General features: G+C 32.7%; 1 protein-coding gene across 2 annotated transcripts; it reads right to left on the reverse strand.

Annotated features, from left to right (window-relative positions):
- Positions 1-448: 448 nt before the first annotated feature.
- On the reverse strand, positions 449-25,876 carry LOC128203719 (uncharacterized). 2 transcript variants are annotated; one of them, XR_008256020.1, is made up of 3 exons: positions 25,774-25,876; positions 25,287-25,456; positions 449-896 (listed from the first exon to the last, which is right to left on the reverse strand). XR_008256020.1 is itself a non-coding variant. In XM_052905252.1 (2 exons), exons 1-2 carry the CDS (start codon positions 25,422-25,424, stop codon positions 693-695), a joined length of 342 nt encoding a protein of 113 aa, XP_052761212.1. In that variant the 5' UTR covers positions 25,425-25,714; the 3' UTR covers positions 449-692. The 2 variants fall into 2 exon arrangements, 1 of the variants encoding a protein (XP_052761212.1); XM_052905252.1 differs by lacking the exon at positions 25,774-25,876 and having other exon boundaries at positions 25,287-25,714.
- Positions 25,877-26,449: the final 573 nt, after the last annotated feature.

A 26,449-nucleotide genomic window follows, 5' to 3' on the forward strand; every position in this document is an offset into this window, starting at 1 on the left:
CCATAATGAACACATTGGCCGCTGCAATGCGATAAACCCGACGTGTACTAAACGTCCAATTATTACAATTTAACTATTAAGTTAAGAGATATGTCGTTAACAAGGTTGTTTACTTTGAAAAAGTTCTGAACAATCTCTTTATAGGCCGCTTCTAGTAGGTTTTTATGATTTAATTCAGAGGTGACCTGATATGTTCCATATTGTATTTATTGTTAAACATTATATTATAATGTTTTGGTGTTTAATGTGAGATATGACCATACAACCCCAAATAAAGTAAACATGCAGTCCCTGCTGTGAGGAGCATATGAATTAACATATTAAAATGCAGATGGTCTGCATTGTTTTATGTAAAGGAAGTCAGAGGCATAATTACAACCAACGCGTTTTTATTTTGGCATCAATTACAAAATAATGTTTCTTTAACGGATGTAAACTAAAACACAACCATGTTTTCCCTCTTTTTTATTTCATATTAACATGTATGAGAATTGGACATTGTAGTTAGTACGATATATTAGAATGTTGTAATTGTTCATAGATACCGATTTAAATGTGTTAAACCAATGTTCGATAGGGACTTAAAGGGTAGCTGCTAATAAAATTCAATCATAATGTGTGTAAAAAAATAAACTCATTGTTATGGGCCAGCTGATAGCTGACGCTTGCTCGTTTGTCTAATTTTAAGTCTATTATTTCCTTTTCCTATAACAAGATACTAGATTTAAAAAACACTGGACATGTCCCCTTTTCTGTGCTCTAAGATTTTCTCGGTCTGCTGTTAACGCATGTATCTTGCCGACAATATCTTCTTCTGCCTGAGCTAGACGACCCAATTCTTGTAAAAGGTCGTATTTATCGTTCAGTTGCCATGGTAATGATTCGGTTATGTCTCCCTGAAAACAGAAAAAAACGATTTTTTTTATAAAAGTATCAGCACACTAGTAATTATAAGATAAGTCAGGTCAGTTGTGTGGAAGAATTTCTGGACCTGATCAAGAACACGCAGTTGCCTAGTACTCATGAATGCAGTTGCCCATCCAGCTCATTAACAATTAATCCAAACCATAAATTAAAGAACATATCTGAAAATAAAATGATATCTGTTGCTAAGGAAAACGCAAACACCAATTGTATATCTTTATATTTCAAATTAAACACCTGTAAAATATTAAAATGACCCTCGTGCGAGAAATTAAATTAAAGAAAGCAAAAGCTTCTGTTATTTTTTTATTACTAAATATCTTGAATCGTCAGAAAGACTTTGTTTTCATATTGACAAAATGCATCTGTAGTGTGTGTGATCCCTACGGAACTTAGGTTATTCTTTGGTTTTAAGCAATGTGCGTCAGAGCAAGTAAACTCGAGAAAATGAGCAGGTTGTTTTTAGAAAAGCAATACCATGAAAACTTCTGTCATTGCTCTTAAAACACAAACCAACAAAAATGATAAAACAGCTGTTTGTCATCGTCATTTTCATTTGTCGGCCAATTGCATGAAAAACAATAAATAGACAAACATGATCATGTGTGTCTGGCACTACACATGTCGTTTCTTTAAGGAGATAGTCATTCGAATAAAGCTAATTGGTACACGCTTACTGTAACTAAGTTACCATTTCGAAGCACAATACATAAACAATAGTTTAAGATATACTTTATAATACGATTTAGTGCATTCCGGATCAGATTAACCGAAATGTTATTGTTATTATCATATCCATTGAATAATATATACATATAAATACACAAACACGTTATGTTTTTAAAAGCCTTTTTTATTTAAACACCTCGGCATTACGCCTTTATCAGCAAATAAATAAACAATCATAGAAAGGAAGTGACTTCAATGTGATTTCATTTTATTCGGCTAACCTGTTGTGCGTGCCCTACTTACTATCAACGCTCAACGAAGACAGTCGTATTTCCATACATCATAGAAGAAGTGACGACTGCCTCGCCTTGAGCCATAAAAATGAAAAGTTTATTTTTTGATTATCTAATTGAATACTGTCATAACATTTTAATAAAACTGCATTGTGTGCTTCAAAAGAAAAATGTAAATTAAATTGTTTCACTAATTCCAATGGAAACTAGTATTTTAATAACAATATTAAAACGAAGTTGCATCAGAAAAACAATTTCAGAAGGCTAGACTGCACGGCTTAAACCACTTCCAGACAAAAGAAACAAGACTTTGCTTTTATTTTTCGAAATAATTTCTGTTTTATGACTGTCAGGAAGAAATATATAACAATATAGTAAATACGGATATTGGTTGCAATTTATTCTATGACCAAATAAATGAGTTCATTGTTGAAATGATTCCCGCAAAAGAAGCAATTACTATAACCGAGTTTTTACTGAATGTTTAATGAAGGTTTCTAAGGCTCAATTTATAAAACATCATGCTCTCCGTAATTCCCTTTGCATCAAGCAGTTACACACGCCATGTGATGTCTTGATGTTATTTTGACCAACTAAAAAAGCAGAAAAGAAACGGACATCGATTTGTCGATTGGCAACTCAAATCGACACTAATGCGATATTAGTTCGTAAAGTTACGCCAGAACTTATAACCCAAAAGGCAAAAACAATATTATCATAACATCAAAAATGCATCAAATGAAATCCTGTGTTATGATCTCGTTTTTAGCACTTGGAGTGTATTTATAGTATGCCATTTTTTTCATCAAATTGAAGCTGGCTCCGATGAGGCTTTCTGATTTGATTTTACTCTTATCCGTACATGTTGGCACCAGTCTGAGATTGTAGTAAAAACACACAGGAGACTAATTTGTCTCAAATACCGTTCAAAATATGTTAAAAAGATGTTTTTAAATTGTATGTTATGTGTGTTTTTTATTTTTGTAACGATTTGCGTCTCGTTGGGTTTTTATTATGTGTGGACTTTTAACAATATTTTATTTTTTTTGTATTTTGGCAGTTTCCCTTGAAGTACTCAATGCCGTGGTTTTCTATCCAAACATACTCTAGGTTGGGGAACAGAAACATCTAGAAGAAACCCACTTGCGTCGTCTTTTTAAAATATTAAAAAATCTAGAAAAAAGAGTAAATCGCCTTTTCCATGAGTGAGTTTGTTTCGACATGGTTGTCTAACATATGATGTAAAGCAATTTGAATATCAAAAATATTTACCAAACAATCTAATACAAATATATATATACTGCCGTTTAATGTTGTGCACGCAAATAAAATCTTCAGTTCGGAGTAACACAACTGTCACAAAACATTGAATAAAAAATACCGCAAGGAGATTGTTTTACAATAAAATCCTAGTCCATGTATCACCACCAAACAGTTACGAGGTTATGGTCAACATCTGCTTTTAATGCCGTTTGTGTTCATGGACTGTCAGGAGCCTGTTTTACAAGACAATATGTGTTCATTGACTGTCAGCAACCTGTTTTACAACACAATATGTAATCATGGACGGTCAGGAGCCTGTATTACAACACAATATATGTTCATGGAATGCCAGAAGCCTTTTTTACAATGTAATCTGTGTCCATTTTTCACCAGGAGCCAGTTTTATGATACAATATACGTTTGTGTACCGCCAGTTGCCTGTTTTACAATACAGTGTCTGTTCAAGGACAGCCGGGAGACTTATAAAAATTCAACGTTTGTTCATGGACTGCCAGGAATTTGTTTTGCGATGCATTCTGTGTTCATGGACTGTCAGGAGCTTGTTTTACAATAAAATTTGCATTCAAGGACTGCCATAAATCAGCCAACAGGCTTAACCTTAATCAGAACTAGCCATGTGAAAAGGAGTAAGTGATAAATGAAATTTGTTGTCTGCTATCTTACAGTTTACGACTAACATCTTATGTAACACAAGCTTCTAGATGATAGCAAATGAAAAGTAGAGGGAAACTCTGAAGTAAGATATCAACCAAAGCCCTGGTTAACCACCTAGAAACAATTGCATTGTGTGGGCACGAGAAATTGAGAAGATCACCTATTATGTTCATAGAAAGCTAATTAATACAATTTAGACAAACCTTTGAAGAAAACGGAGGTAAAGGCCAAACACGGATCATATATAACGATGCTATCATATTGTATTTGTTAATACTTTTCAAACCATCTTCAAACAAATGATATGAAAATTGATAATTAATATAATATAAAATATCAAAATAACATAGGAAGTGTTTTTTTGTTCCATTAACAAGGTTCCTTATCATTATAGTTGACGACAAGACTACGTAGAATTAATGTAGGCCTTGTTTGAAGCCGTCACCTATCATTTACACAGATCAGAATAATTTCTTTAATCTTTAAATTATCCATTACCACGATGACGTCTCGGTTCCGACGTTGTTGTATTGAATGTATTGTAATGTCATATTCTTAAAACTATTCATGAGGCATAGTCATATATAATGCTAATCGAATACAACTGAAAACATTTATTCTTTAAAAAACCTTTCTTCCTATCAGATCCCTCGCTGATATAAACGGACGCTTCTATTAGGCTAATTGAACGTTTAAAAACTTTCGGACAGAGCCCGGTATTTATGGGTATGAACTGGGTGGTTCCGGCAACCTTAATATCATGGGATAAAGGATGGAAAGTACCTCAAAGCTGCACTATCACAGATAGACCGTTTAGACACATTTTTTTAATGTAAATGTCAGAGAACTAGTGATATAGTACCGTTGAAAAAGACTCAGATCGCAGTTTTCAAATCAACGTTCGAAAATTGATGGTTTATGCCGAAAATCTAATTTTCCTTGTTTTTTGTTAAGAACGCTTTTAGCAACAAAACGTGGAACAACTGTCATACTGTTGATTTTTCTGTTTTAAAATGATTAAACTTGATATAATTTTGATTCAGTTTATTGATAATTGTAATTCTATTTGTAATTTGAAACTCAATGTATCATTCCTTTCGGACAACATTAACCTCATTGTACACTTTGTTTTCAAATTTGTATCTACTATGTGCCTGCATAAAGCCTCGTTATACTTAGCACTTATAATATCCTTGTAAACTCTGTCTGCATTCAGTGTATGAATAAACTTTGAAACTTTGGAACCAAATTTTCGAACTTAAATATTGAAAAATTGCGATCTTATATTTTTCACCAGTCTTATATCACAAGACATTAACGCAAATAAAGTTAATTTTAATGTTAATTTCAAAACGAAAAAAGTTGTCAAAAAGTTTATTTTGTCAGAGTGCAGCTTTAACCTGAAGAAAAATTAAATAAATGACGTTTAGAACCATTTTTGCCTCGCGTACTATTAACATCTAGAGTCAGTCGATAACAAATTGTTTCTGAAAAATATAAACGTAACGCAATTTTCCTTTAAATGAAACCTTAAATAACTTACTAAATTATGCATTTATGATAAAAATATATCATACTGATAGCAAGATTGTCATCGTGTATTTAATAGCAGAAACGCATAATGAAATGATTGTTGAATGCTAAAATATATACTATGGTCTACTTAAGTCTCATAAGGTAGAAATAAAGTGTTTTATGCGCATTTCTTTCGAATTCAATTCCGTATCCTTCATAAGAACCATTGTTTTCGACATTTATTCATCCTTTTTGGAATATTAAAAACAATAGTACTATTGTGGTAGTTCTGATTTAGGATTAACAGTGCATCTTCAAGCTAACTGACTGTAGTTTAAAAACTTGGAGGAAAACAATGTGCGAAGACGTAAAAATCAAATATGTTGTTCTGCTGAACACTTAAACCTTTTAAACGTGCCCTTTTAGCAAAGTTATTAGCTTTCATAGCAAAAACTATTAATCGGAACGGTTTTTATGTACTCATTTTAAAGTAACAATTTTCAACTACTTCCGTTTCACAAAGCATTGAAAATGTCCCTCTACGAGCATTAATCTCATAAATCTTTGTTTTCATGCCAATATTATGGTCGCCTAAATCTATCATTTGCTTGCCATGTTTATGGTTGCATTATCACATAGAAAGCATTGACACATGCAATTTCCAAATCTAGAAAGTCAGTTACTGAGTCATTATCAGTAATTTAAGGGGACCTTCAAGCCAATATGATTATCTCAATGGGCTAACATGCCGTGCATTTAGTTCTAGCCTAATAGTATCCTATTTCAGAAGAAAATCCCGAAAATCCCGTATGAAAACAGGCTTAACCTTCAACTATATTAAATTGAATTAGCCTTCAGAAACTCCTAAACGGCCCACATGTATGTTTTTGTGTTTTGAAAATATATTTTAGGAAATAGAAAACTTTTCTGAATTGTTGAAATCGCTTAAAATACAGCGACAAGTCATGTAGAAAACATTTTGTCTTGTTAAATGGTTTTGATATTGTTCAGCAAACAATAAGTCTAAGTTATAAATAGCGTAATGATAATTGGGTTAATCGTGTGCAGCCTCATCACATTTTCTTATAACTTAAATCCTTTTTACGAGGTATCTCTCGAAGCTAACCGGAGATTGACCTTGCCGAGTTGTTATTATTAAAAAGATATATTTTACGAATAACAATATATCATTGGTCTATGGTTGTCAAGTTCCTTTTTTTATTACCGCCTTAGTGCGGTCTTGAACTACTTATGAACTACACGGTTCAAAAACTAGCTAACTACACTCCGCCCTAAATCACATAAATGCCATCAGTCTGTAAATGGACAAACACTCGCAAACACTATAATGAAATATGAGGACTGTAAATGGCACGACTGTCATTCGAAGATGTGATGAAAATAAAGAAAACCCTAGCGATCTTGGCATTGACGTATTAGTAAAAAATGACAGCTGTGTCCCCAAGAGAGGCATAGAAAGATAGCAATGACAAGAACAGAAAATAAGACAATCACCAATGCCATAAATTCCTAATAATCAATGTGCATGTGGTCAAAATACTTGACCGTTTTGGAATATGTGTCCTGCAATTAATGTAAAAGAAACAGGGAATCAATAAATCCGATCGCAAAACAAATGCAGACTGAGCAAAATTGGCTTAACTCGCGTGACTCGAATCAGTAACATTTACACACGTTTTTTTTAATAAAATTGATACAAACGAAGTCAAGTTAAACGTTGACATATATATCGAGATCTTAAATATTTCAAAATCAAATAAAAATATATTTTTCTGTGTTTAGAACATTAATGTGAATATTGTAGTAACGATTTATTAAAATAAACCGTGTTTCACGTTTTCAAGTATAAGAAATGCCAAGGTACCATAGCCTGTGACCTAGGTATGTTATGGGTTACTTCCAGTGATATGCCAAATAAAAATTAAACGTAAAGTCAGAATAGATCGACAGTACGTTTTAAATATAAAACGTTCCATATTCTAAGTCAATCGTCAGTTCTCAGCTAAATACAATATATTTAAAAAAAAAAAACTAAGCGTGACGTTTACGTTTACTACGTGTCGTATGAATTATAGATTCTATTCCGACCATTGGGTAACAAAATGAAGACTTCGGGGCAAATACCAGCAGTCAAAGTATAACTTTTTTATTAGTAAAACTAACCATGAAACAATTTCTCGAAATTTCTTAAGCGCAATAAACTAAGATTACCATAGAGAGATTATTTAATATTGATTAAGATAATGATCTGACTCAATTGTGACTAAATAAAACCAATGTATTGTGATTATCAAAGAGAAATTGTCCCCTCAGTCTCAAAAAAGCTAACAAGAATGATATTATAACACAAATTATACCAGGATTAAAATAAGGGGCTTAGTCTTACCCTGGCATAATGATGGGACCTCAGAGCTGTAGAGAAATTGGGGCCTGACTCCTGGCGAGATTCACACAACACCACAAGACAACATGCCGTTCAGCAATCTATTTTCAATTATACAATGGACTTAGGCCACATGGCCAATGAAACATTGACAGAATAGCCACAGCGTGATGGAACGGTGTATATTTAAGGCCTGTCTTAATTTCTTTGCCTGTGCGATTTTGTAAGTGCAATCCTATTCAGCAGACCTACAGCTGGACATTGACATATGCATATTGTTGTAAAATGTACGTTTGTCAATCATTCACTGTAATAAAGCTTGCACTGTCTTGTAAAATCTGCTTATTTATCTACAATAACAATTTGAATGTATTAAACTATTTATCTGATCCTTAGGTAAAATAATCGCAACGTATGGAATGTTTGAAACTATACACCGAAACCCCGACTTGTCCCCGTGGTTCCAGGGCATTAATAGTGTGATATGGCTAAAATGATTTTTCAAGTTTACTAATTTTGATCAGTTATAAGGAGAAAGCGTGGTTGAGATCGTGTTAAGCGGTGAACACGCACAGTAAATACCCCGTGTAGTTCAAAAGCGATAGTCCCACCATGTATGATAATTTCCATTTTCTGTTATCTGTGTCTGTTGTTCGTTGGTGTTGTGTTTTTTTCGTTGAATTTTTATCAAGCTTTGAGTCATGTGCTGTTAAAATTAAATCATTGTATATCTGCTCATGTTTGGGCCCGTTTTAATTTATATATTTTTAAAGGAGTATTGTATTGTCTCCATATTTGCATAAAGTGAACTTTAACCAGTATTTAATGTGATAACATAGATGATGAAATAAAAACAAATCAACTTGTTGTCGTTTGTGGCATATATATATATATATATATATATATATTTAAGAACAGAACAGGGACCGTATTCATCAATATATTATTGAAATCAATCAATTTAAAGGCTATACTTATAATATCACTATGCAAAACTCGCATGTATCATGTCAAATCAACCGGTCCTTTATGTGGTTCTATAATTGTTGGGTTCCATTTTCATTAATGAAAAAAGAACTGGTGTCAGCATAACATTTTAATTGTCCGCACTAGCAACATATGCGACGAGATCATATGTTTTGTTTGGTAGAGCAAATTGCTCTAACGAGCATTGTCCTCATCCTTAATTGATGTAAATGAATATTAAAGTCCATTAAAGTATATTCCATTACTATTCTATTACTATTCCAAAACTATTTCTGTGTCTAAATGTTGAAACTTTGCACAAGGGAAATACATGTTTGTCCTCACTTAAAATATCATAAAACATGTGTTGTTCTGCAGACATAACTGTCGTTGAAAGTGAAAAGAAAGTTTAACGGAGGTTGCATCATGCAGGTATTTAAAATGACTACTTAAGGTCAACATGCTATACCAAGTTGAGCTCAAACTTAAAATGATGTAGCAATGAGTACAAACTTAAACAATATGAAGCAATTGGGTCATTACGTACAATTGTTTTAACTAGAATATTCATGTGGCTGAATATGGTAAGCTTAAATAATAATTACGCTCAGAGAGCTGAACGTTACATCTTTTTGACATTTTGAAATCTTTAGTTTTAACAATATAAATATTACAACAAGTGTGAAGAAAATTATAATCTTTTACAAAGTCACTCTCCTTGGCGCGATGTTGCGCGAGAGTGTGGTCTTGTGTTTTTCTTATTTTTTTTTTATTTTTTTTTTTTTGGGGGGGGGTACCGGATTTCCGGGAGATAAGCCACTTGTTCGGCTTGGTGACCACTAACCAAACTCTTATTTCGCTCAGGCCGGTAATCGAACCCGGGTCGCCTTGAGGAGCGAGTGCGTTAACCACTGCGCTAACCTGACAACCTGAACTCGTTATGCGTTATCTCTGAAACAGAATACCAATTAGATGCACTAGATCTATACTATCTTATATCGAACATATAATGTTATTCTAGTTCCTGAGTCGGTTTGGTTTTCCAAAGTTATACTCATGTCAATCCCAGAGCGAGGCTGCGAGGTAATGCCAATTATTGTATATCAGCTACTTTTCTCTCGGCAAGAATTCACATATTCCCTTTGTTTATAAAGAAGAAAGCAGTAGAATTGAAACTGTTTTATTTTGTTTAGGCCTTTAAAAAATATATTGCTTTTGGTATGATTGTGTTTTAAATGGAAAATGTCAGAGGCTTTTTGGGAAAAATGTTTCAGTCCGTCGTTTGTTTTCTATGACTAATTTACTAACGTCATACGTCACATAGCTGGACATAACGTGAGGCTCACAAGGGGGTTATAAGTCTATAGCGGTCTTTCTTAGTCGTTAGATGACAAATAACCAAAAACAAATAGAAATAATATTTAAAAACAATCTTAATTTGCACTTGAATGTTACATTTGATGTGTTTCAAAATATCTATAAGGAAAGCAATAAGAAGTGAGCATGCAGAAAATTCCATTTCAAAACTTCATATTATTAGTGCCCCTCGTAGGCCGGACGACCTAACTTTAAACCAATGAAACCGTTTAATTTTTCTTTATTTCTCCGACATTATTTAAAAAAAAAATTGATTGATCTACTATCCAGGTCATTTGTCTAATATGTAGGTTTAAACTGCTGTTAAACAGCTATCGCCGAAATCATATAATGTAAGACCTTTTTACTTGTAGCGGTTTATATATAATAAATGCGATATCTTATCAAAAATATATTGACATTTTAGGAAACTTGATGATAAGTAAAATGTTTGGTTACAAGTTTATTCAGTAAACTCATGAGCGTAGCAATCGAATGCATCGAAGAATCCGTTTCAAGCATATATACAGAGCATAATCATTAAGATAAATACATTCTATATAAAAGTTGACTTTGCTTTGTTTATGAATTTAAATAATTTAAATTATATTAAAGCATAATTAGTGCATGAACATATTTTTAAAACACATTTAAATGACAATGGCACTATATCTATAGTCTAAAATAATACTTATCAATAAAACGCCGTCTTTTGCAACTAAATAAAGTAATGGAGTTCATCACCAAAACGAGCATTATCACAAAGATGGCATGTTTGCATTAAGGTTAATATTCCACCAACTACCTTCTTCGACCGGAAAATGGTTGCATCCTGTTCTAGTTACCAAGGAGACGTTGTCATTCGTTACTGAGATAACTTCAGTGAAATTTGTCATCAACACGATTATCGTTAATGCAAAGGAAGCTACAGCGACAACCCCGAAAGTGACTTTAATAAATAATTTTTATTTTGATACACGTCAATGTGTTGCAAGTTGACGCTGGTCCGATAAATCAATTTATGTAAGTTCGATAGACACTTAATAACTTGAAATGCGCAATATTTAAGCCCTAATGTCATCTTGTTAAAAGCACAAAGATCAGGCACTAAATTCACGAACAGACAGACACCGAAGACTCATAACATATAATAACTAACATTGTCAACAATAAAAGCGTACCATATTTTGACATCGTCATTAAAGCTGTATCCTTTTAAGAAATGAAATTCTGGCAGAGTTACCGTTTCAAAGGCAATTATTTTTGCATATTTTCCACTTCATTCGAAATTTACTAGGGTTGTCTGCCAAGTCAATCAAAGCAAGTTTAAAAATAACGTCGGTATATTTACTTGTATAAATACACGGATATGATTAAACTGGAGAACCGTTATGCGTTATTTTAAACGGGGACAACAGATGAGACAGCAACCTCATTGTTGCGTTTATTATTTTAACGATGTTATGTGGCATATAATCGGCCTCTTACTAGTTAACGTTGACATTTCTAGGCTTGATTTGAGGAAATAGTGTATTTGCCGATTTATGGACAATATAGTGCCTAGACCCTTTCATATTCTGGTTTGTAACGTACTATCAGAACACTCGAAACAGATACAGTATCAAACCATTTCTGTGCCCGATTAATGAAGTACATAGATTGAGAACACATTTCATGCCACCTGCGTGATTTCATTGTGTAATTAGTCATGAAACGGATGCAATCAGTTTGGAATTAGTTGACCTCAATCAGTTAATTTCTTGACCGCATTGTCATCTTCTTTGAAACGCAATGCCATTATCGCGCACTAAAGATAATTCATTCAGATTGTAGTTTTTATTAGATATTGTCATTACCTTGGTGCTGACGTCGAAGTTGCCTTTTTAACCAGTGGCGCCATATATTGGTAGTAAGGCCCATAACTCTGGGGGTGGGGGGGTTAACCTTAAAATACGCTCAGCGTTAAAATCCACTCGCAGTGTTATTTGTGCATATATGGGTGCATCATATTACATCGTTAAAGGCAGCCAAGTTCAATTGATTTTATAAACACAAAGCTATATCATCTTGTGGCACCCTTCTTGAACTGTACATTTGATAACATATAAACGGAGAACTAAAGTTGAAACAAAATATGAAATTTAACACAACGAAAATAAAACACATTTTAAAAGATTATCACCATTCATTATACCTATTTCTTTTAATAATAAAAATGCAATATAATCCGTATGTACTTCAACTAAGTATAACTTGAATTAGGGCATTTCGAGTTTTGCCAGAACTTGATAATGTTTGTGCGCCAGACATTTGCCTCATCTCATCATAGGTAGTTTTATGTGTTTAAATGAACTCGAATGGCTGCAAAAGAATGATCAATAAAACAAGTATATGAAATTCCTGCAGAGTAAAACAGAATAAATATGTACTCTGAACACATTCAAGATGAAACAACATAATGGATTAAAAAAATAAAAACGTTCCTTTGAGAGCATACTTTATTACTGAAGTATTTATAAGTAATATCTAAAGCGCTGTAAATGCGCTCCTTAATGGATGTCTACAAATTATCATCAAAGACACTTGATAAATTATAACTTTGTAATTACTACACAAGTGCAAATATGTAGGTGTTGCTCTGTCAAGAAACAGTTACAAACTCATTAAGAAATTTATTCAATCGAAAGATATAGAAACTTTTTGAACCCAACCATTTTATTAGGTATTGATTACCGTCTTAACAATAGTTTTGGACAAATTTTAAACAGAAGTGTGTCTTTTCTAATATTTAATTTATTTTAGGTTGTCTATTTTCAATAAAAAAAGTCAAGTTATAGTAATAGACTTAGTGTCGTTGTCCACTTTGCCGTGTCATCTTGTAAAAACTCTGTAAAAATTGACCTTAACTGAAAAGAAAGTTCAGTATTTTGAATTGAAACTTGGTTCAAATGTTGGCAGATACAATGCACACATGCATACGAAGGCCCTTCACTCTTGCTTTAAAAATATTGAGTTATGCCCCGTTTTCGACTGAAATCCAGCAATACGTTAGTGTTCATTACGTGGCGCTTTTGTCTAACAGGAGTGTAAATAGTTCGTGTAATTTGCCAAGCTTTGAAATGTGGCCATAATATCAAAAGGTGTACAAGAAGGGATTGATCGATTCATATATCAGCATGTAATCATCTAGATTCATTTGATTATCAACTAACTGTCCTTTGTTTATTTACACTTCTCAACATTTTGCTGAGTGCCGTTCCAGCCACATTTTGAAATATGGAATGTCCTTGTTGAATCAATTGCAGTGTTATAGACTGATAGTGTTACAATGTCCAAGAGTTTCTCTATCATAACAAGCTAAGGCAACTTGCATTATAGCGAAAATCACGTGGCAAAACCCTAGAAAAGTCATGATACTCAGAAAATAAAACCACTGCAAAGGAAAGCTTCATTATAACATTGTGATTTTCATTTTGTGGTTCTTTGTGAGCATCCATTACGAAGTAAGAGTTATTCACATAGTGTCACTAGTTGTACTGTTTATGAACAGTACCAATCAAACCGTTACTGGTGTTCCGTAACGTTTAACACGTACGTACATAGTGTATTAACGCGTGCTCAACGCTACATATACTGATCATGGATAACCTTTTGACATTGGTAAACATAAAGCTATGATGAATAGTGGGACATACAAGGACATTGAACAATGTATTAAGCACTATTCAGGTACTTTCCAGAGTGTTTTTGGTAAAAGAACATAAATGACATTTAAATTTGAAACAAATATTATAGAAAAAGCGGATCATTTAGGATTTGATTTAAGAGGGGACATGCTAAGGGACATAACTTAGGATTCGCGCCCCCTTTCAATGGAAAATAAATTATATGGGCTGTAAAGTTCCTTCTTCTTTTGTTTTCGGGGGGCTGGATCCTTCTATTTTTTTAATAAGAATTAGTTTGACACGGTGTATATTGGTGTAACTATCGCATTTTTTCACCATATTGTAACGAACAAATTAATCTGGAAGTGTTAAAGTTTGAGGGCATGTGCCTGATTCTCTGATCCCACCTGAATAAATACATATCATACCAACAGTGGTCGGAATAATCACGTGTTACATCCAATTAACAATGTAAATCATCTTAACACACAACGTCATAATAAACAAGGACGGATAATACATGTTGACGTTACCGACTTCATACAGTCAACGAAAAAAGGAGATAACTGCGGATATACACTAGATAAGGTAAACCAAGTCTCACACTTGTTCCAAAATGAGAAATACCATACTTAAAACGTACCGCTGATGTCTCGGTAACGACATCAATGAACTGGTTTGCGTGTTCAGAAATAATGTCAAACAATAATACGAATAACTATGTAGGATCGGCGCTCTCATTTTTAAGCCAAAACACAAATCAGGAGCCAATGAAAAGGCATCGCCGGTCACATAAGTCAATTAATTTCCGGTTTATAGAAAAAAAATCGTTGTAATTTCGCGAATTTGGCCAAAGCAGATTTTAATGTAATTGTCTTTTGAAATAGAATCACGAGTTTAGTATATACGTGTTCCGGTACTAATGTCAATACTCGCGTCGAATTATACTCATGGAATTATAATCTACTAGGATAAAAGATTGAGGTTAAGAACTCGACACCCACGGATACTCCTACGGCGACAAGGCGAAAACTAGAGTAAAAAGCATTTTCTTGTGGCCTCAAGCGAAAGCACTAAAACCGACCACGCGAAAACTTGGGCGTCCACCTGTGAACAAACCTTTTAAAGAACGACATTTCCACACGGCAACACACTCACGTGATAACAAGGTATTGATTTGTCAGAAATTTAAAAAAATGTAGTATTTACCTAAGTTCAAGTAACACATTCAATAGGGTACATGGCGCCTGTTTCATTTACGGATAGTGTATTCAATAGATTAATAAGGACATTTGCCAAAAATGGTCTTAATTAAGCTGTAGTTAACTCTGGCAGGGAAGAGGCAACGTGACTTATGTTATGAATGTAGCCCACACAATTTCCCGAATATTTATTATTCACACGTTCCGCAAATAATTAGTAAGATTAATTCGTACTTCTTTAGGTATCTCTCCAATAATTTGTCTCGCCTCTGTAATGTGAAATTTGCCATATAAGACTGTAAAGTGTTATTTTATTTTTTGAAATATTTCTAAATAGCAGGGTTTCGTAGTTTATCGGTCCCTTTAGATTATTACCAATTTATCCAGGCAATTGCAGACTTTATCTTTATCTAAGTATAACATTGCCATCATTGCATCAAATGAAACAGGTCTTTACGTAGATTGACAAAATATAATTTCAATAAACAATATTCTAAAACAATCGCTCCTTTGAGCCTCTTAGGCTTCGACAGGGAAACATTTATCGAGAAGTTGACGCAACAAGAAATCTATATAAAAATTAAAAAAATGTTTAATTGAAATATTGGCTTGTTTGGAACATTTCATATGTTTATTATTAAGCTGTTGGTGTTTTTTTTTAAATATCACTAAAATAAAGCAATCCACAATTTCAGTAAATACGAAATTATTGTTAAAGCTAAGTTTAGCTTGAGTCAATTTCAAACTTGAAATATATTATTTACATTATCTTTTTGTCAAAATTGGCATTATGATGATTATTTTGATGATGACGATACTTTTTCGTTTAGCTTTTAGATCAGGGCAAATAAATGAAATGCGTCAAGCTGAAATTAGCTCCGATTTCTGAACAAAATATAAAGGGTATTTCAGTTATGCATCGCATTATTATATTGTTTTATGCATCGTAAAAATGACTTTCTTTAATATGAGTTCATAAAACAAAAATGTAGTTTATCTTACTTATCTCTAAAATTATTTCTTTAAAAACCTCAAACCTCTAAAAATTAGAAAATTAAACCATTAATAAAAAATAAAATAAAATAGAGTACAGTTCTTGGTCCTGTTTCTTAGGGACTTAGAGAAAATTGTGGCAGGTATTATGGTAAACCAAGACGTTACTAAGCAATGTGATAAAACAGATTCTTGCAACTTAATAGCAATGTACACACTAGAAAGGATTTAATAAAACTTTACTATATTAGAAACAAGAGAAAGTATAAATAGTTGGATTGATGAATTGTAGAATCAAAAGCAGTATAATAAATCTAAGTTGATTTGTATATCTGTGCATTGTGATGTGTTGTTTCGGGGGGATGTGTGTGTGTGTGGGGGGGGGGGGGGGTATGGGTGTGTTTTATATCAAATAACTATTTTACTATATTATGTAAATGCCATGTTTCATTGTGGCAATGTTAATTAATTTATTGTTTAATCGATCTATATGTTTTTGTCAAGAAACTGTTTAAGGCTTCTGAAATAAACATTTCTGTATGAGACTTAGGATGTGGCACCTCTTATAGTAAATTTGACGTTACCAAATAATATGATATCGTTGATTCTAGATACTAAGACAGATCTGCGGTTCCCTTGGTGTTATTTGATGTAATGACAAAGACTGAAAATAATAAAAAACAAATACTCGAAGACCCATGTTGCGTGAAGCTGTTGATTTTTTCTTAATCTTAAAGGCGATATCTTTAAGATAATGTTGACATATGAACAAACTTGATAATTACACTTTTGCTTGTACACTGGTTTATTCAGTAAAATTATGTCTTACATTCATGCCAAAGTTAGCGTAGCAATGAACATATTATTTGAATAGCGGGCATCGAAAAATGAGTTTTAAGCATATACAATTGTCCATTACTTAGCATAATCATTAAGAGAAATACATTTTAACTTTACCTTTGCTAACATAAAACTTAATCAATTTACACAATTTTAAAAACCATTTAAGTACATGGATATTTTTTCATAACATATTCAAATGACAATGATTATGGTATATAGGATTGGTATAGTTATAAAAAATGCCGTCAATTTTTATTTAATTCTATTTGTTACCCAAAAAGTCATTATCACAAAGATGGCATGATTTTGTCATTAAAGTTATATTCTACCAACTGCCTTTTTCGACCGGTAAACTGCTGTATTGCTAACGCACTTGACGGAAATTGACAATTTCAAACACGTGCAACTGCTTCTATAACCATAGTAACAAGCAAACTATTGACACATTTCTTGAACTGTACATTGTATAACATACTAAAAGTACTTAAAGTTGAAAACCCCTGATATTTAACACGACGAAAATAAGACATATTTTCAAAGTAAACTACATACATAATACCGAGTTTTTTTTTAGAATGGAATTGCAATATTATACGTATGTACTACTAATGACATAACCTATATTAAATATTAAGCCAGAACACGATATCTATATTTGTAGTAAGGGCAATGTGGGTCGATTGGACTCGATTTTTTGTGCATCATTCATTTGCTTTTTCAACGTATTTGTTTATCTTTAAATAAACCTGCCTGGTTTTATAAGAATGTATAATAAAAAACAAAGGTTGTTAACAACCGCATAGGTTTACAAAAATGAAATTATTATATGCTTTGAACACATATTTGGGCAAGTATCTTAAAATGCAAAATAGTTCATAGTTTGCATTATATGATAGTGTTAAAAGCACAATGGTCAGGCACAAAATTAAGAATAGTCTGGCGCAGGAGACACTCACACAAAAGAACGTGACATAAAAAATTAAAGTATCATGGGATGGAAACTATTACTATTAAAAGCGAATAATTTGTCGAAGACTTCGTCATTAAAGCTGTATCTATTTATAGTAGTAAGACGACTGGCTTACTGAGTTTCCATTTCAAAAACAAGCATACCACTTTAAGCATTTTCTAGGGATGTATTCCATTGCTTGCAATTGCACATTATCGATTTAAACGAATTTAAAAGAAATACGTTGCGTGCTTGTAAGTTTCTGGTCTCTACATCATAATAACGTCCACATAACACAAAACGAAAACATTCTTAACTCGAAACAGATACAATTTCAGACCATTTCATTGTCCGAGTAATTGAGCACATAGTTTGGAACTCATTTCAGGCCATCTGCGTTATTATATTGTGTAAGTAATCATGAAACGGATGCAATCAACTTGGAATAATTTGACCTCAATCAATTTATTTCTTGACAATATTGCCAGCTGTGTTTGAAACGAAATATCATTATCGCGTACTAGAAATAACTTATTCAGATTGTCGTTTTTTTCGAGATATAGTCATTGACTGAGCGCTATCGTCAAATTCGACTTTCTGTACAACAACACGCATATTGGTAGTAGGCCTATAACTTTGGATATGGTAACCCTTGAAAATACGCTTAGCGTTAAAATACACTCGACCTGTTAATGGTGTACATTGTGGTGCATCACATTACATCGTTAAAGGTAGGCGAGTACAACTTCTTCTATAAACATAGTAACATGCAAACTATTGACACCTTTCTTTAATATCATACCTACAGTACTCGAAGTGGAAAGAAATCTGATATTTAACACGACGAAAATGAGACTGGTTATAAAAGGGTAACCACATACGTAAATCCTACTTTTCTTCTTGAAATGGAAATGTTATATAGTACGTATATCCTATTACTCAACATAACTAAAAATAGAGGGTAAAATGTGGGCCGATTTTACATAATACATTTATGGTCATTTGAGAGCATACTTAATTATTAAAGTATATTTAACGCATTACCTTTTGCGCTGTAAAGGCGTTACTTAATGGATGTATATCTATGGATATCAAATACCAACTCTTTATTACTTCACACGAACAGATGTAAGGATGTTAATCGGTCAACGAGTACGGTAGTAAAGTGTTCAACACTCATTATTATCATTGTGAAACTAGACAAGTTGTAGTCACATCTTTTCACCATCGATACATATAGATAACCATAATTTCAATTATTTTTTGCTGCCTTTACAGTATTTTAAGTAACGACCAATACTTCTTAACACTACTGACTCGTTATTTACTTTTTGAACTATAGATCGATCGTATGCTTTCGATAAAAAGACGACTAATCAAAATGGCTTTGATGTAGATGTTGAAGTCGTCGGTGTTAAAAAAGAGTAAACTATATTGAAATGACACTTCGTTCTAACGTTGCCAATGACCATGTTCATAACTCTAGCTTTAAACGTGTTAAAGTTATGTCCCTTTTTCATCTGAAATACAACTGACATGCTTTAGCGTTCATTTTGCGTCGAAAGATTGTTTAAGCTTTAACATTCATACTATCAATAGTTTATATTCAAACGATGTACTTTATATCGATAGGGCATACGGTTATTTCGATTTTTGAGCTACATATTACGTTCCAGTCTCGACCAGATGTTGGCCCGACACTGCATAAAGACTTTGAGATGAAGATTAAGTTAATCTTCTTGATATCACCCCATAAATCAGCGTGTTATCGTCAAGATTTCATTTGAATCAACATTAATAATCAAATACCTGTCCACTGCATATTTACACTTCTCAACAGTTTACCAAGTGCCCACCCAGCCACAAGGTAAAATATGGAATGTCCTTGTAAAATCAATTGCAATGTTACAGACTAAGACTGATAGATTTATAAAATCCAAGCGTTTTTCTTTTATAACAATCTTTAACAAATAAAACCTTATAAACGTAATGATACTAAGACAAGAAAGTAAAAACAAAGGAAAACTAAATAATTTACGTTTTAATTTTTGGGGTCCTTCAGGATCATCATTAATAAAGTGTTATTCACCTCGTTTAATTTTAACTGTCAATCAAGAGCATTGACAACTTTTTAAAAATTAAATCTGTATTGTTTAACGTTTGATATATTTGTATACATTATGCTAAAGGATCTTGGATCACATTTTGATCTTGGCTAATATATTGCTCCATGACCAATAGTTAAGATACACATGGATATGATTTGTGATATACAAAATGAAATAACAATTTAGATAAAAACATATTTTCTTTTCAAGGTTCTAGGATTTGCCATTTCAGAGGCTGTACTTGAAAGTTTTGTTAAGACGTGCAAACCCTTTCCAAGGAACCAAAGTTATCTGGGCTCTATGATTGGTGGTTGCCTGCTAGATTTAGTCTTAAACGCTGCATTCTGGTTAAATTAAAGCATTTTCCCACCATGTTGAAACGAACGATTCTTTTGGGAAGTTTAAGGTTGTTGGGGCACGCGGCTGGTTCCCCCTTTCCACCCTGGATCAGCTTTGAAATACATATAGAACCAACAATAGTCGAAATAAACACATGATTTTTTTTACAGTTTACATAAAACATCGACATGACAGACATTCAGAAAGATCTTTTTCATTTAACTTCAAACTCTTTACCAAAATGTTTTGACGTAAACAGCAATTGACGTAACGTAAGTGTTCAATTAAAAAGGTGAGTAATACAATGGAAATTTAAATGGCCACACATTTAACGATTACAATGTCCCATGATTCAGGGTCCACAGACCCTTAACGAGAAACACACGAGGCAACATACAACGAGGACAAACAATGGATAATGGCATTACCGACCAGTAACTTGTCTCAACATTCATTAGTTATAGCAGGTTAAAGCATCCCATTGGCGTCTTTGTAACGACCTTTAAAGGGTGAATTATCCCTATATGAAATGGCTTGCGTGTTAAGAAAAAAATGTCAAACAATATAATGAATATATATGTCGGTTCGACGCACTCATTATAAAGCCAAGCGACAAATCAGAAGCCGATAAAAAGGCATTTACGATTAACATATTAAGTCAATTAATTTCCGGTTTCCTTCAAAAATGGTTTAATTTCGCAAATTGGCAATATCATACTGTAATATAATTGTCTGTTGAAACAGAAACACACGTTTATTATAAACGGTTTTAATACTAATGCCAATGCACGCATCGACCATGTACTCTAGAAATAATAATCAATGTTTAGATTAAAGGTTGGGATACAATTATCAACAACAGCGGATCCTAGTGAAAATCCGGTTGTGGACAATCCATCATTTTGAACCAAATTTCCAACTATAAATCCGAAAAACAAGGATTTTATCCTTCGGAAATGTAAGAGCTCAAGTAACAATTGTACTAGGATGTGTGACGCTTTTATAATTGATGGTGGGTTAATTCAATATATTGTTCACGAAAATGTGTTAAGAATGGAGTTTAATTCAGCTACAGTTTGCTCGGGCCGGTAATAGGCCACGTGACTAATGAATAGTCCACCCCATTTCCCGAAAAATCTATTATTCACACGTTCTGCAAATAGCAAGTTTGTTTATTTGTACTTCTGCAGGTATCTCTCCAATCATTTGTCTCGCCTCTGTAATGTTCACGTGGCCTTATTAGACTGCAAAGTGTTATTTTACTTTGGAAACACGTTTTCCGTGGTTTATCGGTCCCTTTAGATTATTACCAATTGTTACTAGGAATTGCAGACATCATCTCTTACTAACATTGTCATCATTGCATCGCATGACACAGGTATTTACGTAGATTGACAAGAATATAATTTCAGTCAACAATACTTTAAAACATTTCAGAAATTTAATCTCAAAATGTCTGTTGTTTGACAATGATGTGAACATTACATTACAGATGCTCTCCCAGATTTTCGATGGCACATACAGTTAAAGTATTCAATGAAGGTGCCCTTTCGGCGAATCGGAGGTCGTCAGGATAACACTTATAGAGAGGTTAACATTACAAAAAAGCCTTCACAAGTGGGTAAAACTGTCTGGTAAGTCTAATTGAAATATTGAAATACATTGCAAAAATATATTCTAGCACACAGGTTAGGCATTTTCGGTGAATTCAGCCGTCCTGAAAATTCTATCTGGCACCGCCATGCTAGATGAAACACATGCTGTGACCCAATACTTTTTATTTCTTTTATTATGCACTTACGTGAGCACAATTATTTCAACGGATGATTTCAATAAACATTTACTTTACAAAAATAAAGCTTCAAAACAAATACAAGTAATCTTTAAAACGCGTTATATTAAAGGAACTTCATAATTTATGCAATGAATACAACTGCGCATTAACCATCATCGCACACACTTTGTGGTGAAATGCAAAAAAAAAGTTTTTCTATGTCATTTATTTCACAAAAAAAATAATTTAAAGTATACTAGAAAAAATATCAATTATGCATGCCCGGTCCGGTTAGAAAATTTCGACCCGAGGGCACCTGCGTTGCCAGGTAACGCGGTTTCGTTATGTGCTACGCAGCAATTGTAATGCAAGTTTATGTTTAATTCATTTGAAGTCGATGATCATAACAAAAATAAGCAGTTTATTTGTGTATAGATATAAAAGTATAAGCGATATTTTGGCGCCTTTTCACAGGGGAGATATGTTGCCACGTGGCTATTTATTGAAAAATAAAACATTTTTAAAGGCTTATTATGTTTATGTTTTATTTTCTAGTTTCGATCGGGAAAAAGTATTGTGTTTTTTTTATAGCCATATAACACATATTAATTTCTAATTAAAATAAAATAACTTTTTATTACGTTTATATTTTATTCTAAGAAAGCAGAAGGTCGCACATGCTAGTCAACAATGCAGGCAAGAGTGCTTTCAACATAGGACAGGACGCATCTTATAGTGGAATAGATATTCTAAAGCAGGTAAGTATCCTTTACAGGATAACGAGGTTCATTCTACTGACTTACACGTTTAGGATTTTTGTCCGGTGTTAATATATGCCAATACGATAAAAATGGTATACTTTTGTATTTTGATTTGCCAATACGATAAAAATGGTATACTTTTATATTTCTACATTTTTGTCAACAACATCACCCAAGAACCGCTCTTATAAAGTATAACTATAAACCATATTTAGTATTACCTTTTAAAGACATATTTTACAGTGTCAGAAAAGTTATTCGCAGTCTGCTGGCCCATGTGAGATACAAAACGGAATAAAATGTAACCGGTAATTGACATGAAATGTTATGGACGTTGTATAATCTAGCAGCTGATCAGTGTAACAGAACGATTTCACTGACATTATGATCGTTTCGATGAATATAATAGTCCTGTCTACAATAGGAGTTCTTCTCTATAATTGTAAAGATTATTTGTCCCAAACAGGAAACTTCAAACAATACATATTATTTTATTTGAAATGTTGTCATCTAGGTTATAATTTCCAGACAGCGGCTCAAATGTATTATTTAAAATGGATCAAGCGTGCCACCTTTTTTTATTTGCCATTAGTTCGCTGAAGGTGCTTATTTTCTTTTCTAGCGTAGAGACCATGTAATATCATGTAATTCATTTTGTTCTGTTCTGTTTTAACTCCATTCTACGAATTATATTTTGACGTTGTAAAAGCTGGTAGCGGTAGTTCTTTAATTTGTAGATTTCGGTCGTTCACGGATTTTGAAAACTTAATTATGCTTTCATGTTACAAAATGTGTTATATTACTAGTATTAGTAGATTATATTTGAACACATATAAATCTTTAACGCATACTGTTCTCAAGCTGTCACCTACTTTAATATTGTGTTATTATTTATAAGTGAATACTAATTTATATAAATCAAGTTCAGACTGATTCCAATTGAAGTGTATTATTGCATAAATAATTAAGATTCCTAAGAGTATAATCCTTATGCATAATTTCTAACTGATCTACTTGAAGCGTATTTAAATGACAATAATTCTGAAATTGTAAAAAAGTACATATACATCCGAGCTTGTTTTCGAGGGATAAACGGCCAAGGTGCTCCGATTGAACTTTAATATTTTAACATTCCGTTGTTTAAAGACAAAAAGGTTGAATGACTAACTGACACGTAACGAGCAAACATATATATTTATTATAATAATTTCTTCCATTTCGATCATTAAAAGTTGAAAATATGGATTTTTAAACAACCATTCAGTTTTCTTTCAATAAATACAGTTTTAATTTACTAAGTGAATTTATCATTCAAATGTCAACATGTGAATCCATTAGCTGTGTTTGTTTGGATAGTCCTGAAGGGTATGCCTCATTGTGTTTTATTTCAGAAACGAATTAAGAAATTGAAGCCATGTCAAGTACGAAAATAAATCTATGAATCAACGTTAATTACAAATATATTGATCCAGTCGTGTTTAAAAGGCGGCTGTGTTTGTTAAAATAAGCTTTGTTTAGCTATTGGAAACAACTTTGTTTGCAATAAAGTTGAGGAGTTCAGTCTATTACCGTCTAAATATATCAAGAGGAATTAAGTAAAACGAGTAATTGTGTTATCCATTAATGCTAAGTATCACGAAACAAGAATAATGTTTGTAATATAGACGTTACATTAATACCATCTCGGAAATTTGTCACATTAAACGCAGTAACAGAAAATTCGTGATATTTCAGAAATAACAGTAAACGACCTATTCACAGAATTGATAGAAGAAAACTCTGTAATAAATTGATATTACATACATTTTCGCAAGAGGGAAACAGTTGAACTAAATTCAAGGCATCTAACTTATTTCCATAATTGTCCTCGTGCTCGGTCAATGCGGGACACAAACCCCGTATTTTTAGAAACAGGTTTAATTATCAATGGTATTTGTTCTACTTTGATAACATTTTGTAACGGGTTATAGTCCAATATGACAAGTGAACATAGCTTTCTGTCAATTGATTATGTCTCAGAGGAACATTAAATATTCGAATATTGTATTTTAGATTGTCATGCATTGTAACACAATTAGGGATGACATTTTAATTTGAAAATATTACTGTTAAATCGGCTAGTGTTATGCTTAAAATATTTTACCCAATTATGAATTATGAGTACCAATGTTGAAACATTTAAAACGTTGCGTGTTTTTGTTATACTGTTTTATTCAGGAATCACGTTTTTTGCATGACCATTACGTATGTTATTTTAAATATTTTTTTTGTTCAAAACTGTCATTCAATGTTCCATTAAACCGATTTAAACAAGAAGGAAATACATTATTGTAATTTTAAAAATGGATCCCTTTTTATTTAAAGTGGTAAAAATTCATTAAGAGTTCAAATAAACGTAAATATATTTTTTTACTTTTCATATTGAAATTTATAATGTTTGAGCCAGATGCTTTTTGAAGATATGTGTTAATTAGTATATCTTCTAATAATTCATAAAGTACGTGATTTATATCTCGAGATTTTGAAAAATGAAAAAATCAATTTCTTAATTTTAAGAACTTTTTCAACTATTCAGTGACAAACTTACGTCATCTTCTGTCCATTTCGTTGACGCTATTCTGTTGTCTGTAACGAGCGCACGTGAATATCGTGTACACACCCCGATAAATACCAGAAGCCAAACATACACGTAAAGGCAGGACGTCTTGGTCTTCATGCTTTCCATTTTAAGGTTTCTTCTATGTTCCTCTCTGGAAACTGTTAAACAAAAGTATTGTCTTTATTATTTAAGATTCAAATGTTAAAAAAATGTGTTCTATTATTGTATTCTCTTTTTATGCTCCTATCACATTTTTTCTTAAACTGACTTCACATCCGACTAATTCAAAAAATATTCTCTACTTGATTTTAGAAGTAAACAAATCCTTCTCCTTAAAGAAATGATATTAACCACGCAAATATTTTCATTTGATTCTTTTTATCTAGACATTTTAAATTACATTAGACATAATTTCAGCTATGCTCTGTTATTGGATTAGCCTTTAAATAAGTAACAAGATAACGATGTCTCTTACATTGGTTTTTCGCTGGTGGAGATAGTAGAAGCTGGACTTTATATAGAGCCTCCCGAAGCCAACCGTGAACGTCACAAAATCAGATAAAAGTGCTGGAGTCGCACAAAAACTTGGCCACACACATCTCACAAGCTATTAGCGATACTCTGGTAATTCTCGTGTTTGTTTTATCAGAGCATAAATCACATTTAACTCGTTTGTTAGGAACGTAAATGCGTCTTTCATCGCTTAAATCGTCATGAATGAAACAATTAAGAAATTTGATCGTGTTAGATGAAAACGGGAGAAAGAGTGTAATGGAATTGACGTTAATTTCAAAATATTTATTAGACAATTACTAAATGAGTCGCTTAGGGTTGTGTTGGCGTACAATCTATTATTAGTTTTATGATATAATAAAATAATTACAAAGAAATACATCCGTGTGTCATCGGAGTATGCGTGTCAACACATTGTTTTGGATTTACATTTGTGTCGTTTTACGAAAACCAAACTTCCACTCAACTCTAATTGAAATAGAACTCTGGTAATAGAGGTGAACGTCTCACATCAAAACAAGACCACTCTCCCATGGCCCTCATGAAACACCAACATGTTTTAATTGCTTTAAACAGGTCAATCAGTTCCAAGTATTTCGTTCAATTGTTTAACGTGGTTAAATCTATTCATTTATTGG

The sequence above is a fragment of the Mya arenaria genome, chromosome 9 (genome assembly GCF_026914265.1).
Source record: "Mya arenaria isolate MELC-2E11 chromosome 9, ASM2691426v1".
Classification (NCBI taxonomy): domain Eukaryota; kingdom Metazoa; phylum Mollusca; class Bivalvia; order Myida; family Myidae; genus Mya; species Mya arenaria.

What these genes read in the sequence shown, in the direction of transcription:
- LOC128203719 (XM_052905252.1), bottom strand. Translation starts at nt 25,424, where the DNA reads ATGGAAAGCATGAAGACCAAGACGTCCTGCCTTTACGTGTATGTTTGG. An exon ending in CGAAATGGACAGAAGATGAC is followed by an intron (nt 897 to 25,286) that starts GTAAGTTTGTCA and finishes TTCTGTTTTCAG; the next exon opens with GGAGACATAACCGAATCATT.